At 37.8% G+C, this 17,323-nt stretch overlaps 1 protein-coding gene across 8 annotated transcripts; it reads left to right on the top strand.

Moving 5' to 3' along the window:
• The first annotated feature begins 3,011 nt into the window (after positions 1 to 3,011).
• Positions 3,012 to 14,878, top strand: LOC137092237 (uncharacterized). 8 transcript variants are annotated; one of them, XM_067456502.1, is made up of 12 exons: positions 3,012 to 3,341; positions 3,781 to 3,864; positions 9,463 to 9,551; positions 11,296 to 11,500; positions 11,606 to 11,878; positions 12,021 to 12,198; positions 12,310 to 12,386; positions 12,550 to 12,730; positions 12,888 to 13,136; positions 13,288 to 13,459; positions 13,524 to 13,672; positions 14,415 to 14,878. In XM_067456502.1, the coding sequence occupies exons 6-12, from the start codon at positions 12,033 to 12,035 to the stop codon at positions 14,591 to 14,593; spliced, it is 1,173 nt and encodes a 390-aa protein (XP_067312603.1). In that variant the 5' UTR covers positions 3,012 to 3,341; positions 3,781 to 3,864; positions 9,463 to 9,551; positions 11,296 to 11,500; positions 11,606 to 11,878; positions 12,021 to 12,032; the 3' UTR covers positions 14,594 to 14,878. The 8 variants fall into 8 exon arrangements, with proteins under 8 accessions (XP_067312603.1, XP_067312601.1, XP_067312605.1 ...); XM_067456500.1 differs by having other exon boundaries at positions 3,781 to 3,889; XM_067456504.1 differs by lacking the exon at positions 3,781 to 3,864.
• Positions 14,879 to 17,323: the final 2,445 nt, after the last annotated feature.

Below are 17,323 nucleotides of genomic sequence, written 5' to 3'. Positions count from 1 at the left end.
CAGAAGCAGCAGTAGTTGGCAGTGGTTTGAGTGAGAAAATGAAAAGCTTTTATCAAGTCTGGAACAGCGATGTCCGTGGACAAGCCTCCCCCTACCCCCTGTACAAGGCCAGGTCGGGTTTTGTGTTTTTGCTGCATTCACACTGTAAACTAATGCTGCCTCTCAGTCTTTTTGCCACTCAGTAATCAATATATCAAGCTTCATATCTTTTAATAAAGCATATAACATGCAGTCATGTGTTTACAAATGGGATCGGCAGACACTGGTTGATTAATGAGACAGTGTGCTGCTAATTAGGACAATGATTTAGTCATTAATGAGTGTTACAGCTGGAGGGAGCAGGAGGACTCTGGCTTGGTTCCTGTGTCACCTCTGTGTGAGGAGCAGAGCAGGAGAGCAGCAGCAGCTGGCCCATCATATGGACCTGAGGACGCGGATGCAGGCACATACACAGAATGAATGTAGACATAGTGACCTAACCACCTTATTAGTATTAAATATTGTCAGTATTTAATGCATGAAATGAATAATTTACCCAAAAAAGAAAATTCATAACTTCATCCATGCACAAAATAAATAGAGAATTCATAATGGAGATAATACAGTGAAAAGTATTTTCAGAACAACACATTTTGTTCATGTTTGTGGTTCATTGCGCAGCAACCAACTAATACATTTTCAAGCAAGCATGAAACAATGGGCCATAATCTGCCAACCAAAGTGTTATTAGTGATCTCAAAATTAATTTCATATTAATTCAGTAAGAAGACACATACAAGAGCATTAATTCACATTCAACATAATGGTACAAATCAAGTACTGTATAACAAGAAGTTGGTCAAGTGCATGAATATACCGATAAACAAAACTCCAATATAAAAAGATAAACATGGGTTCCACAATGCCATATCCAGATATTGACCTACTAAACTGGTTTGTCACAAAAATACATAATTGTAGCATGTAAACTTTGAAGTAATATATGTACAGATTTGTTTCAAAGATGCCCTGCACACAACCGTTTTCCATGTGTTTGTGCGTCGTGATTGTAATAATGAACTGCTATCTCCTCTGTCAGCTCTAGCCACTGAAAAGAAATAAGCAGAAAAATCAGGCCATTTACAAAAGCTGGTCCATCTGACATGGTGTTGCTTGAGCCCATTAATATTCAATATTAATATTTAAGGTTAATAATAAGTAACCTGGTTGCCTTAAAATTTTGAGTTCATTGAAATAAAAAATTTGAGTTGATACAATGAAAGAAATTGGTTTAATAAATAGAAACTCAAAATATTATTGTATCTGAACCACATAAAAAAATTTGATAAATCATGAAAAAAAGCACAATTTGGCATGTTTCACTGCGTCATCACAAATAAAACATTTAAACACAATTACCCAATATGCTTACAAAATATTTGAATAATTTTTGAATAAAGGTTGTCGATTCTCAAAAATATTTATTGTATTAACTCAATTTAATTAACAAACCTAATTTCAACGAACTAAAATATTTAAGGCAACAAGGTAAATTATAGTGTATCATCATAGCTAAAGATACTGATTATGCATGTTTTTATATTTTTATTTTTGACAATAAAACAAACAACAATATAACTATTAATCTGTAGTGAATATACTGCTAGCAGTTTGGTTTTCAAAAATTTTATTTTCTGTTGGAAATAAACATTGTTGCGGTATAGGCTTCTCTTGTCTTCTACTTCTCTTGTCATTGTGTAGATTTAGTATGGCCCAAAACCTTTGCATTTCTCTACCTTAGTGTGTAATACCTGATGATCATGTTCTTCTTCAGCATAAAATGTTCTAAAGAACATCTTGGAAGCAAAAAAAATGTATCTTTGTTGAGATAAACACACTGTATGTTAGGTGGCCTTAGCTACTACTTACAATGCACTGTGTACATCATGTTTTTACATTGCACTACACCTGTCCCTAACTTTTATCCTACCTCAATATCAGTAAAATAATTTTGCTATACATAGCAGGGATCATATAATGGTACATGCACTTTTACAAGTTGATTGTATGGAAATTGATTGTGTTGGAGTGCCACACAACCATCCTATAGGCCTAATGATAAAAATCCTTATTGATATAAAAAAATTTTTTTTTAAGTCTCATTATGTTTTCCCCTGTTTTTATTTATTTATTGAAATAATAAACACAACAGAACAAACACAATCCAGTTACAATAACAGTCCAGACATTTGAAATGCTAGGAGGGAAAGAAAATGATAAGAATACATTAAAAAGTGTACATGCTTGCAAAATTCTAATAGCTTTTTGTTTCTTACATATTTTGTGGATATGATATGAAATTTGGCCATTAAATTAATAAAATTTATAAAACAAGTGCAAGCCTGTTTATCTTTTGGAGTTTACAATAATGCCTAAAATAACATCTTTCCACTGTAAAATAAAATTTCCATCAACAATTAAGTCAAGTAGCCTACATTTTGCCACAAAAAAAAGACAATACAGGCAATGCCAAAATACATGAATTTCAAATTATGCCGTCCATTTTACCATGTGATGTCAAACAATCGGACGCCCCTCGCATGAGTGTTAACTGACAACAATTTTAAACACAGGGCGGTGGAAAATAAGAGAGGAAACACAAGAGAAGAGACTATTGAGAATAGGGCATACTAAATTAAATAGCACTCATATATGGGGAAACATCCTACTGGGTTGTGCGATCCATACCTGAGACTATTAATTGTTCTAAATAGGCTATGATTTACAAAGACTAGACATGATGATAAAAGACATGAAAAATGGGACTAATAGTAGAAGTGAAGAAGTAGCCTACTATTAAATATTGTATTTGCTTTCTGACTAAAACAGGACTAATGGCAAGAATATGACGACTAAAGTATATGGGAAATAATTAGAACCAGAAGATGGCAGTAATGCAACATCAAGGATGCAAGTTGACATTAAAACCCAAAGAAGAAGAAGAAGTTTCAAACACAGTCCCGCCCTCTCTGTCCCTGAGCGAGCCGAGCTGTTGTTTATACGCTGGCTGGAGCAGAATGGCGTCTAAGCGATTGTGGTGTTCTGTTCTTGGGTGTAATAACGAACACAGCAGTCATTATGATCTTCCTAAATCTGAACCGCTGAAAACGCAGTGGCTGAGTTTTGTTTTCGACGGGAATATCCCCCCCTATCCACGTCAATGCTTTCATGTTTGCGCGAATCATTTCTCACCAGACTGCTTTATAAACCAGGGTCAGTATAAAGCAGGTTTTGCTAAGAAGCTGCTCCTGAAAAAAGGATCGGTACCAAATATTCGTGTTCTTGCTGTACCTCCAGAAGAAGTGAGTGTAACGTTTTATTACCCTTTATGTAATCTTTGCAAATCGCTTCACGATGAATGCGGCTAAAGTTTAAAGTGTAACTGGGCATTCTATGTATGACGTATTGACGTTCTCAATATAATTCATAACCCCACGTTTATAATGAACAACGCGTTATGGTTATTGTGTTATTACAGACGGTGTGCTGGTGATAAAGTATAACGCTTACTTTTGTAAGATGGTTTATAATGGTGTCTGTTACTGATTAAGAAGTAATGTTAACGCAGAAAAACTAAATACAATTCATGTTGTAACTGTTATTACTCTATGAAGATAAATGGTAACACAATACCTGCAAAATACTGTTACATCCTGCAAATATGTATGATTTAAGACACTACTTGGTTTTTTAATATTACGCTAGAATAAGTTATCTGATCACTTATTTGCTTTGGTATAGGCAAGCACATCTTTGGCTATGGTGCAAGATGTGGCCAGCCAAAAGAAACCGTGCACTGTTGACACACAGCTCTCAATGAAACCTGTACGTCCAAACTACAAAAGCACAGGTTTGCTGATCCTATATAGTGTAAAGTCGTGTATTCAGTTTTTGTGGTATTGCCAGTAGCAATATTTATTTATATACAGTGACGAAAATAAGTATTTGAGCACCCTGCTATTTTGCAAGTTTTCCTACTTGGAAATCATGGAGGGATCTGAAATTGTCATTGTAGGTGCATGTCCACTATAAGAGACATAATCTAACTAAATAATAAATCTAGAAATCACAATGTATGATTTTGTAGCTATGTATTTGTATGATACAGCTGCAAATTAGTATTTGAAACACCTAAGAAAATCAATGTAAATATTTGGTACAGTAGCCTTTAAAGCAATTAAAGAGGTCAAACATTTCCTGTAGTTTTTCACCAGGTTTGCACACACTGCAGGAGGGATTTTGGCCCACTCCTCCACACAGATCTTCTCTAGAACAGTCAGGTTTCTGGCCTGTCGCTGAGAAACACAGTGTTTGAGTTCTCTCCAAAGATTCTCTATTGGGTTTAGGTTTGGAGACTGGCTAGGCCACAGCAGAACCTTGATATACATCTTACAGAGTAGTGTTGTCATACCAAAATTATGACTTCGATACGAAACCAGACTAAAATACCTCGATAACGATACTAAATCGATACCACAGTAAGAAATAAAAAATAATAATAATATGACAACAGAACTTTTTATTCATTGTTTTATTTTTATTTTTTACAAAAAATTACGTAAACCTAATAAGCCTAAACAGAATTAAAATAAGAACAAATAAACAGATTACAAACAATAGCACAAATAAATACAAGATACAAATGAAATAGACTGCTTTATTTTTTTCAGGTATGTCTACATTCAGATAAGAAACGGAATTAAAAAAAATGCAAAGTAATTACATTTAAAATAACATTGGATAATGTTCTTTGTAAAAAATCAAATAGCCTACAGATTAAAGTTACACAAGTTGATCAGTCAAGAGCAGTGTGATCGTTTGTCTTTTTGTAGTTTGAATAACAAATAACGCACGCATGGATCCTAAACACCGTTCCTGTAACTCATTCTTCCTGAACTGTTTATGACTGTGTTTATGTTAATACTCTTCCAGATGTGCACTGATAATTTTGAGTGTATTTGACCAATAATAAGCTGGAAAAAGAAGCAAATGTTTGCACTTGTATCATGTAGGGATGTGTATTGTTAAGATTTTAACGGTATTACTACTCTTACCGATACTGCTCATCGGTCCGGTACTTTAACGGTATTCTTATCGGTACTTTTTGAGATAGAGAGATATATATATACAGTCTTGTTCAAAATAATAGCAGTACAATGTGACTAACCAGAATAATCAATGTTTTTAGTATATTTTTATTGCTACGTGGCAAACAAGTTACCAGTAGGTTCAGTAGATTCTCAGAAAACAAACAAGACCCAGCATTCATGATATGCACGCTCTTAAGGCTGTGCGATTGGGCAATTAGTTGAAAGGGGTGTGTTCAAAAAAATAGCAGTGTCTACCTTTGACTGTACAAACTCAAAACTATGTTGTACAAACATTTTTTTTTTGTGGGATTTAGCAATCCTGTGAATCACTAAACTAATATTTAGTTGTATGACCACAGTTTTTTAAAACTGCTTGACATCTGTGTGGCATGGAGTCAACCAACTTGTGGCACCTCTCAGCTGTTATTCCACTCCATGATTCTTTAACAACATTCCACAATTCATTCACATTTCTTGGTTTTGCTTCAGAAACAGCATTTTTGATATCACCCCACAAGTTCCCAATTGGATTAAGGTCTGGAGATTGGGCTGGCCACTCCATAACATTAATTTTGTTGGTTTGGAACCAAGACTTTGCCCGTTTACTAGTGTGTTTTGGGTCATTGTCTTGTTGAAACAACCGTTTCAAGGGCATGTCCTCTTCAGCATAGGGCAACATGACCTCTTCAAGTATTTTAACATATGCAAACTGATCCATGATCCCTGGTATGCGATAAATAGGCCCAACACCATAGTAGGAGAAACATGCCCATATCATGATGCTTGCACCTCCATGCTTCACTGTCTTCACTGTGTACTGTGGCTTGAATTCAGAGTTTGGGGGTCGTCTCACAAACTGCCTGTGACCCTTGGACCCAAAAAGAACAATTTTACTCTCATCAGTCCACAAAATGTTCCTCCATTTCTCTTTAGGCCAGTTGATGTGTTCTTTGGCAAATTGTAACCTCTTCTGCACATGCCTTTTTTTTTAACAGAGGGACTTTGCGGGGGATTCTTGAAAATAGATTAGCTTCACACAGACGTCTTCTAACTGTCACAGTACTTACAGGTAACTCCAGACTGTCTTTGATCATCCTGGAGGTGATCATTGGCTGAGCCTTTGCCATTCTGGTTATTCTTCTATCCATTTTGATGGTTGTCTTCCGTTTTCTTCCACGTCTCTCTGGTTTTGCTCTCCATTTTAAGGCATTGGAGATTATTTTAGCTGAACAGCCTATCATTTTTTGCACCTCTTTATAGGTTTTCCCCTCTCTAATCAACTTTTTAATCAAAGTACGCTGTTCTTCTGAACAATGTCTTGAACGACCCATTTTCCTCAGCTTTCAAATGCATGTTCAACAAGTGTTGGCTTCATCCTTAAATAGGGGCCACCTGATTCACACCTGTTTCTTCACAAAATTGATGACCTCAGTGATTGAATGCCACACTGCTATTTTTTTGAACACACCCCTTTCAACTAATTCAACTAATTGCCCAATTGCACAGCCTTAAGAGCGTGCATATCATGAATGCTGGGTCTCATTTGTTTTCTGAGAATCTACTGAACCTACTGGTAACTTGTTTGCCACGTAGCAATTAAAAATATACTAAAAACCTTGATTATTCTGGTTAGTCACATTGTACTGCTATTATTTTGAACAAGACTGTATATATATATATACACACAATTAATAAAAATACACAGTGCTTTCATTTCAGGAAGAATTCTAGTAATCAAATGTAAAATAACACTGCATAGTTTATCATAAATAGCCACATTAATGCTTATTAAAGCTGAAGATATTCATTCAAGAGCTGTGAGTGATTTGCTCTAGGCATTTGGTTGCTTAATGCCCAGTTATTCACCAGCATGTTTATTTACACCACTGCCTCTTTAAGACAGATGTGCAGATCTATAGGCGACTGATAATAGGCAGATGCACTACATTTTCTCCCGACTATATCCATAATAACTATGGCTATTTTAGACATAAACTGTGTTGTGTTTAAGAGACTCCAAGTCGGTCATTTTGACATAGATGTTTGTGTACATTTGATCGTTCAGACGCGAGTGTGAAACCGAAAGTGTAATTTGCTCGTTTGTCGCAGGCTGTTTCAGAGCGCGCGCCGACTTGGGAACAATCTCTTGTGCACATTTTTGTGCTTTTAATCGCTCTTTTTATTATAAAACGCGTCCCACAATTTACCAACAGTAGCTAGACATTATTTTACAACAATCACTGATCGTGCTGATTCTGTCATTACGTTTGAGTTTCATGGAGAAATGACCGCTTAGGCTACTGCTGCAAAGGGAATTAAGTTGCGTTAGACATAAAATATTATTATTATAATCTTTGGAAGCCAAAATCTAAAATAAAATCAGACTATCACAGATCTAAAGTGGAACCAGGCTATGTTTGAATGTTTAGTTCTGTCCTCGGCTGTCGTTTGCCCCATCTTCAATGCTCTAACTGAGGGAAGAAAGTTGTTTCACAAAATCTCACAATACATGGTCCCGGTCATCCTCTCCTTGATACAGTGCAGTTGCCCTGTCCCATGTGCAGAAAAACACCCCCAAAGCATGATGCTACCACCCCCATGCTTCACAGTAGGGATGGTGTTCTTGGGATGTTACTCATCATTCTTCTTCCTCCAAACAGCTTTAGTGGAAATATGACCAGAAAGTTTTATTTTGGTCTCATCTGACCACATCACTTTCTCCTATGACTCCTCTGGATCATCCAAATGGTCATTGGCAAACTTAAGACGGGCCTGGACATGTAATGGTTAAAGCAGGGGAACCTTCCATGCCATGCATGATTTTAAACCATGACGTCTTAGGGTGTGTTCACACTTGTCATGTTTGGTTCGATTAAAACGAACCCTGGTGCGGTTGCTCGGTTAGTGCGGTTCATTTGAACATATGTGAACGCTGCCACCCGAACTCTGGTGCGCACCAAACAAGCGGACCGAGACCGCTAAAAAGATGGGTCTCGGTCCGCTTCCAAACGAACTCTGGTGCGGTTCGATTGATATATGAACGCAACACGGACCAAACACATGTAAACGGACCAAAAACCAGACGTATAATGTCACAAGATGCCACGCATAATGCAGCTGATTTGACGACGCGGAAAGATCTGTGTACGTTATCCAAAATGAGTAACTTTAACGTTAGAGGGCAAACGTAGAGCAACGAGGAAGAGCCTCATCAATATTTGGTCTGACGAGCATGTTTCGAAAATGCTATAAAAACACACAAAAAGCATACCTGGCTCATCTCATCAAAGTTCCCGTGTTGCCCATTATTAGCAGGTACAGACGACAGAACGGCCGTCTCTTTTCTGCACAACGGAGGAAATCCTGCTGCTGTTTTGAATGTTTTGAACATTTTATGAGCTCTTCATGAGTTCTCAGCGGGTAAAAATAATGCCACATGTACACGCATAAAATGACCGCGTTTAATCCAGCACACAGCGTTGTTTTGAACATTTCATGAGCTCTTCATGAGTTCTCTGGTAAAAAATAATGCCATATGTGTTACACGCATAAAATGATCGCGTTTAATCCAGCACACAGCGTTGTTTTGAATGTTGTGAACATTTCATGAGCTCTTCATGAGTTCTCTGGTAAAAAATAATGCCATATGTACACGCATAAAATGCCCGCGCGTGTAATCCGCACACAGCATTGTTTTGCATGTTCGGTAAACGAGCTCCTACGTCATATAAGCCGACCAATCAGGTTGTGACCGTCTCCCTATGCCTTTGGTTCGGTAACTTTAGGTTCGCTGTTAAAAATGCCCGTGTGAACGCTAAGCGGACCAGGACTATTATGTTTGTTTTTGTTTTTTGGTCCGGACCAAACTAACCAAACGAACCGAACTACAAGTGTGAACGCACCCTTAGTGTATTACCAATAGTAACCTTGGAAACGGTGGTCCCAGCTCTTTTCAGGTCATTGACCGGCTCCTCCTGTGTAGTTCTGGGCTGATTTCTTATCTTTCTTAGGATCTCTGAGACCCCATGAGGTGAAGATCTTGCATGAAGCCCAAGTCTGATGGAGACTTTGGTCTTAGCCATGTTAGTAGTTGGATTCGTACTGATTGTATGGGGTGGACAGGTGGCTTTTATGCAGCTAACAACCTCAAACAGGTGCATCTAATTTAGGATAATAAGTGGAGGTGGACATTTTAACGGCAGACTACAGGTCTTTGAGGGTCAGAATTCTAGCTGATAGACAGGTGTTCAAATACTTTATTTGCAGCTGTATCATAAAAATAAATAGTTTAAAAAAATCATATTGTAATTGTTTTTTTGTTTGTTTTTTTAAGGATATGTCTCTCACAGTGGACATGCATCTACAATGACAATTTCAGACCCCTCCATGATTTCCAAGTGGGAGAACTTGCAAAATAGAAAGGTGTTTAAATACTTTTTTTCCATTGTGTGTGTGTGTGTGTGTGTATAAAATATATATGTACAGTCCCTGACAAAAGTCTTGTCGCTTATCTATTTTCTAGAAATACCTGATATTAACCTGACTTTTAATTAACTAATTGGTGTTAGAAATAGCTCATATGCTCATAGCTAAAACCCTCCCAAATTATGTTTAATGCACTGAAATAATTTTCACAGAAAAAATATTTATCATTTAATCAAGACAGAAAGGTCAAATTTTGGCCAGACAAAAGTTTTGTCGCCTATACAGAAATTGAACAAATTTACTGCAAATACAAAAATATGTCAGCAAATTAAGTTGTGGAGCTGAGATTCAAATTTAATATCTTGTATGACTTCCATGATCTTGTAGGACTGCATCCATGCGGTTTGGCAAGGATTCATACAATTTGTTGATGAAGTCATCAAGAATAGCTAAGAAAGCTGTCTTGCATGCCTCCCAGAGTTCATCAATATTCTTTGGTTTCGTCTTCCATGCGTCCTCTTTCATCCTACCCCACATATGCTCAATGATGTTCATGTCTGGTGACTGGGCTGGCCAATCCTGGAGCATCTTGATCTTCTTCGCCTTGAGGAACTTTGATGTGGAGATGGAAGTATGCGATGGAGCACCGTCCTGCTGCAGAATTTGGCCTCTTTTATGGTTGGGAATAAGAGGTAGCTAAGATTTCTTGGTATTTTAGACTATTGATGTTGCCTTCCACCCTGCAGATCTCTCGCACACCCCCATACTGGATGTAACCCCAGACCATGATTTTTCCGCCACCAAACTTCACTGTTTTTTGGGTGAATCTCGGATCCATTCTGGCTCCAGTAGGTGTCCTGCAATATTTGCGGCGACTGTTGTGTAATTCAACAGAAGATTCATCTGAAAAATCCACCTTCTGCCACTTTTCCAGCGTCCATCCTTTTAGCTGGCTGTGGGCCTTGGCAAATGCCACACGGTTTTTCAATTGTCTTTTGTTTAGTGCTGGCTTCTGGGCACTGATTCCACCATGGAGGCCATTTCGAGACAGAATCCGACAAACTGTTCTGGTTGACAAAGGGACTTCAGGTGACCAGGTCTCGTGGAGCTCTGCTGCAGTGGTAAATGGGCTGGCCTTGGATTTTCGAGCCAACAAACGGTCTTCTCGAGCAGTTGTCTTGCGGGGTCTGCCTGACCTGGGCTTGTCAAAAACGTCTCCAGTATCTTCAAATCTTTTTTTTATCCTCTGTACTTGACGCTGAGACACATTGAAGGTGTCTGCCACATCAGCAGTGGATCTGGTCTTCAGCCTCTTGATAATCAAAACTTTAGTCTCAGGGTGAATCTTAGGCATGTTTGCAGAGGTCTAGTTGCAGTTGATGTGAAGGTCTAGCGTACTGGGGTTCTTTTTATACACACTTGAGACCTAATTGATCCATTATTAGTCACAGGTGAAGCTCATATGACAAGGTGACAACACTTATGTCTTTGCAAAAATTGACTCAATGGGCTTTACCAAGCTGTGAATATTAGAATACTTTTTGAAAGTTTAGTTTTTCACTGAAACATTATCACAAAAGCTGGTGGGATTAAAATGAGCCATTTCTTGTAAAAAAAATCTTGATTAGAAATATATTTCAGCGGTGCTTTAGGTCAATTTGTACGCAAGCGACAAGACTTTTGTCAGGGACTGTATATAACATTACTCTACGGTATTAAAATGTCAACTATTATGTAACAGGCACACAGACAACTATGCTATTCCCAAATATTGGTGTTGGCCCATCAATGCCACCGCTATCATCAGTGCCAAATAAGAGATCTCGCTTGGAGCTAGAGGAGAACCCTTCTGGAGCCAGCTCAAGTATGAATGTGGAAGAGCCTATGGATTCCACTTATGATCCAGCTGACTCTGACACGACCTTGACTGAGCCGACAGATGTGACGTAAGTGACAAGCTATTTTTTTGTTAAATTGATTGTATTAATTTTTTTGTATTATGTTATGTGGAATATGGAAATTATTTAAGTAACTCTTTATTATTCTAATAGTTTTGAGTCTTCAAAACCAGTTCACAAGACACTTACATTGTTTATGAAAACTGCCTGCTGCAGCTCTTTGAGCAGTGCCCTGTGTGTCAACGTGTTGCCAATGTACGAAGAACAGTATTTGGCACATTCCTCTCTGTGGAACAACGCTGCCCACACTGTGACTTCTTCAGAAAATGGAATAGTCAGCCAATTATACAAAGCACTCCTGCAGGAAACCTCCAGCTTTCTGTTGCCGTGTATGCCAATGGTGCCTCTTTTCACAAAGTTAAACAGGTAGGTTGGTGAGGATTTTACTGTCTATCCTATAATTTACTATTGCAGCTAATATCACAAAGATCAACCCTGAACTTAAAGAAATGAAGAACACTGTTCCTGAAGTCAAGCTAAATGAAGGAATCTTCTTTTCTGACCTTAGATATTCCAGGCAATGAAACTGAAGATGATCCCCTACACAACCTTTCGAATTCATGCCCGGAGGTACATACAGCCTGCAATTGTACATAGCTGGAAGACAGCGCAGGATGGCATGTTGCAGCAGCTCAGACAGCAGCAGAACATTGTCCTAGGTGGAGACATGAGGACAGATTCACCAGGTACTAAACGCTGAACAACGGTTTACATATTACTGTGAAAGCAAAACATACAGAGTAATGATGATAAATACTGATTGTAATACAAAGTAAACACTAATTTTCTATGTAAAGGTCATTTTTCCAAGTTTAGAAGTTACTCAATGATGGACCTAAGGACCAGCACTATTATTGATCTGCAACTAGTTCAGGTGAGTCTAACATTGCATATTAATTACATCTTGCATAAGTCTGTAATGTAACAAAGTAAATGTACAGAAAAAAAGGCACAGGGATTTTTTTTTTACTGTGTAGCTATTCGCTAACATAACGCATTGGCAACAGTTGTCAAATGCCTTTTTATTTTGTAATCAGAGTAATGAAGTTGGAGGGAGCAACAACATGGAGAAAGAGGGTCTGAGGAGGAGCCTTGATCTCTTGAGGGCACATGGTGTGACTTTGGACAGCATTGTTACAGATCGGCACCCTCAAATACAAAAATACCTGCGTGAGGCCAACATCACACAATATTATGATGTATGGCACATTGTAAAAGGTATTAGCTCCTGCCTGAGTATGGGTTGTTTATGTGCCTATTGCCTGTCATAGTCTCACAGACACATTTTATTACAAAACTTTTATTTTACTTTGTGTTCAGTAAACACTGTATCTTTTTGCATGGCTGAATTAAAGTTGTTTGTTCACATTTTTAGGAGTATCAAAGAAACTGCTGAGGATTTCTCGGAACAAAGACAGTAAAAAACTGCAGAAGTGGTATCGCAGTATAAAAAACCACATGTATTGGACAGCGGCTTCTTCTTCATCAGGGCCAGAGCGAGTGGCAAAGTGGACGTCAATTCTTAATCATATCCAAGACATGCACACACATGATGATCCCATTTTCCCACGGTGTTTGCATCCGCAACGCACTACAACAGACAAGAGCAAGTGGTTGAGAGCAGGTGTTTTTACCCTATTAGCAGTGGCAATATAGCTTGTGTCTGTGCATATGACAGACATAAAAAAAATATTTTCTTAAATTATGTAAGTTATTTTTTTTGTTTATACTTTGTTTTTAAATATAAAGTTAAATCAGTTCCACTTCCCCACCAGGGACACCTGCCTTCTTTCGATTAGAGAAGATCCTCAGAAACAAGAGGATTCTGAAGGATGTTGAAAAACTGAGCCCTCACCATCAGACCTCATCACTGGAGGCGTTCCACAGAGTAATTCTGCGCTTTGCGCCGAAGAATGTGTCCTTTTCTTTCCTGGGAATGTTATGCAGGTAAATCAATATAATTGGGAAAGGAGTGTATACACATTTTAAAACCAATATTTCTTCTCTATAGACTCTACCTGGCAGCCCTATATTTTAATGAAAATGCTGGGCGTCCCCAGACCACGACAGCAGCTGGAGAGCCACTGTTTAAGGTGGTTTTCCCAAAATACAAGAAAGGACAATACTCTGCAAAGCCAGTGAAAGTAGAACCAACCTTCCGTGAGTGTAACATCTTTTATTTAAAGATGCACTATGTAGGATTTTTGCAGTAAAATATCCAAACACCACCAGGCCAGTGTTGTATTTTGTTCAGTTTAGTTCTTAAAATATCCCAAATGTTTCCAACTATGTAAATTATGAGAAAATTGTTATTTTAACCAAGGAGCCGGGACGTCTGAGAGTCGCCTGTCAATCGGGTCATTTCTGCGTTACCCTCGGTTTCCGGTTTTATTTGGGAGAAGCGCTGAACTCTATCTTTAGCACGCTAGCACTCATAACATAATTTTAAACACACTTAAATAATTGTTTGAAAAAGATTGTATCTAATATCATAAACAGAGCTGCATTACCCCATACTCATGACTGAAGAGCGGAAATTCTACAGTAACGTTAATAATCACATCCATGAACATGATTTCTGCCCGAGTCCTATCCCAGTATTTTCCACTGGCTGTGAGGTGAAAACCACATGTCCCAAGATTCTGTGCTAAAACTTAGCATCGTCAAACTATGCCTTTGTTTTGAATAGGCGCCCTCTAGCGGACAGAAAAGTTACATAGTGTAGCTTTAAATGCAAAATAGTCATTGTATGTACAGACAAAATATCAGAAGTTTAACATTAATTTTTTATTTTTCAAATAAAGACACATTATATACAATTTTATATACAAAGCTATGTAGCCACAATACTGAGCAACACAAGAGTAAACTGAAAATAACATCATTTTTTCTATTTGTACAGAGTATGTAGACAAACTGTTGGAACTTATCTTTGAGTTTGTTGTTGTGGACCCAACCCCTTATATGGACAATATTCTGAAAATCTCCATACCTGAGGATCTTGCATCCCAGTTTGACAAACCAGTCAAACAGGAAGTGATAGACAGCTACGTGTCTAGGTTTAATCAAGGCCAGGTCTGAACCCTACATATCGTCCCTGAGCATTAGGGAACTCTGCCCTTATTCATCGCATCACACAGGAGGACAGCACAACCTGGATTCTCCAGCCCAGAATGCACCAACACCAGCTGGTGAAACTTCAGTATGCCAGAAATCTGTAACGGCTGAGAAAAATCAACAATTTGTTTGTGGCAAAAATCGATGTGATTTATTGTCACTATTTGATTTATTGCTGTTTGTTTTCTGACAATTAATTTAGCTGTAACTGCATTTATTTTTTAATGACTTATTACACACCTCTGTGGAATTCAGTAAAACAGTATTTCTGTCAATAAATGTTGGTCAAAACAGTTTTGTGTCTATTCATTATTTAGTATTTCATGCCGACTGTTATGTGGTTATTAAAAATTACACTACAGTTGATTAGTTACCTATAGTGAACTTAATGCTTTACACTGCATTCGCTTATGTTACAATAGAAAATTAAGACTGAAAGAAATCACAACACAACTTTCCATTCCCCTTAAAGGGATAATTCACTTTAAAATGAAAATTGTCATCATTTACACAGCCTCAAGTTGTTTCAAACCGGTATGATTTTTTTCTTCATCTGAACACAGGGGAAGATATTCTGAAGAATGTCAGTAACCAAACAGTTAACTGAAACCATTGACTTCCATAGTAATATTTTTTTCCTGCTATGGAAGTGCAGTAATAGCCTACATAAGCTACCATATTTTCTGCATAACTTTTATTAGACGACAGAAAAGTGCGTTTTTTCACTGAGCACACTCTGCAGTCCGAGCACGATGCACTGAAGCTCACTCTCGCTCATGTCTGAGGTAAATCATTAACACCATCACCGCTTACAGTACATGTGTAATTTACTATCACGCAAGCACAACTCGGCCGTCATTATGTTAAGCCCCACCCACCGGCTATACATGATGTGATTGGCCTGACCAGAGTTCTTTTTTTTTTTTTTTACAGCTCAGAAGTCTATTGAGAGTTGCTAGACGACACTCACCGCAGATTAGATTTGCTAAGGCTAGGGTGCATCTAGGTTTCTAGGCTAAGCGAAGACAACAACTCTTATGATTCCACGCTCTTTACGGTGTCATCAAACTACGCCTTTGTTTTGAATATGCAACCTCTAGCAGCGAAAATGACAGTGCCTTTAAATAAATATTTTTTACCGGTTCCCTTTCTGTGAAATATTTTCCGTTCATTTCTCAATTTCTATCTATATATTTTTAAAGTGGGGTTGGGGTTAGGGTTCATCTTTTAGATAATAAAATCATTGTGAGCGGAGGACAAACCACTGTCATTTTTCTCTTCTGTGCACAGGAGGGAGTTTGGAGTGATGGACCAAAATGAACTACCAAATATGGTCACCTTGAGAACCCAGTAGCGATATAGATGAGATGAACTTTACAAGTAACTGATTTTAAGGCCCATGAAATAACATGATAAATGTTCCATGATCAATCTGAATTGTGTTGGACCATACATCAGAAGATTAGTGGATACTGCTCATATTTCCAGAAGCTATGAATCATGAATCAAAAATCATTGTTGCTGGTAGTTTGTTTTCTAGACATCAAATACTAATATTTCTGTCTACCATACAAACATTACGTTTTTTTTTTTTCATAATACACAAATTATAAAACAACTACAGCATGGTATTATCATTCTAGTTACCATCTGCAATAGATAAAGGATGTAGGCTCCTTTGTGTTAATTGAACCAGCATCTGAAAAATCAATGTAGAAGAAACAAGTGACTTTGAATCATTTTTTTTCTTTTAGAAATGTTCAGTGGAGAGGTTAACAAATGTGTTTTTGTTTTGTTTGTGTTTTTTTGTGAATGATGACCAGGTGTAAAAATGCCCATAGTGATGATAAATCTTTTCCCCAAGCCCCCATGATGCTATATCCAAGTGACCAATGACTACAAAGTCGTCTTCTTTTTCTTTCGGCTGTTCCCTTCAGGGGTCGCCACAGCGAATCATTTAACATATTCATGATTCGCATAATGGATTTGGCAAAAAAAATTACGTCGGATGCCCTTCCTGACACAACCCTCTCTATTTATCTGGGCTTGGGACTGGCACAAAAGGTACACTGGCGTGTGACCTCCTGTGGCTAGATTACCAATGACTACAGTACAGAGTAACTTCCAATAAACTGTAAACATTAAAAGGTTCACTCATGAATGCAATAATCAGCATTTTCAGAAAGAAGTACAATGACATGACATTATTGTACTCACCCTTCAACATGTTACCATCACATTAAAATATTCTCCTGAGGTGAATGTTACAGCACAATATTCAAACTGAGGAACATTATGATTTGAAATGATTGTCTTTTTGAGTGGGACTTTCCAAAACCGTAAGTGTCTCCCATAATCTAAAATGAAGCTGTCTTCTGAGTTGCAGTCTACCTCGGGTGAATTCTTCCTCGCTGTCTAGAATCATCTGAAGGGATTAGCGGGCCATCCTCAAACCGCGATGAAGTGACATTTCACACACAGGCAGAAAACAAAACAATAGGAATTAAATACCATCAGCAAAACTTGAAATGGCTCAGCGATTTACTGCACAGCAAGTATTTAACAAAATCAATATAAGTGTCACTGTCAATTGATGGTGGATCTGGTGAAGCTGTCAGCGATTTGATTTTGAAGATGCTGATAATGATAGTTGAGAATATGTTTGAGATGGCGAATATGAGCCAGATGCCGAAT

Source organism: Pseudorasbora parva, chromosome 11 (assembly GCF_024679245.1).
Source record: "Pseudorasbora parva isolate DD20220531a chromosome 11, ASM2467924v1, whole genome shotgun sequence".
NCBI lineage: Eukaryota > Metazoa > Chordata > Actinopteri > Cypriniformes > Gobionidae > Pseudorasbora > Pseudorasbora parva.
This window is presented reverse-complemented; position numbering and strand designations above follow the sequence as displayed.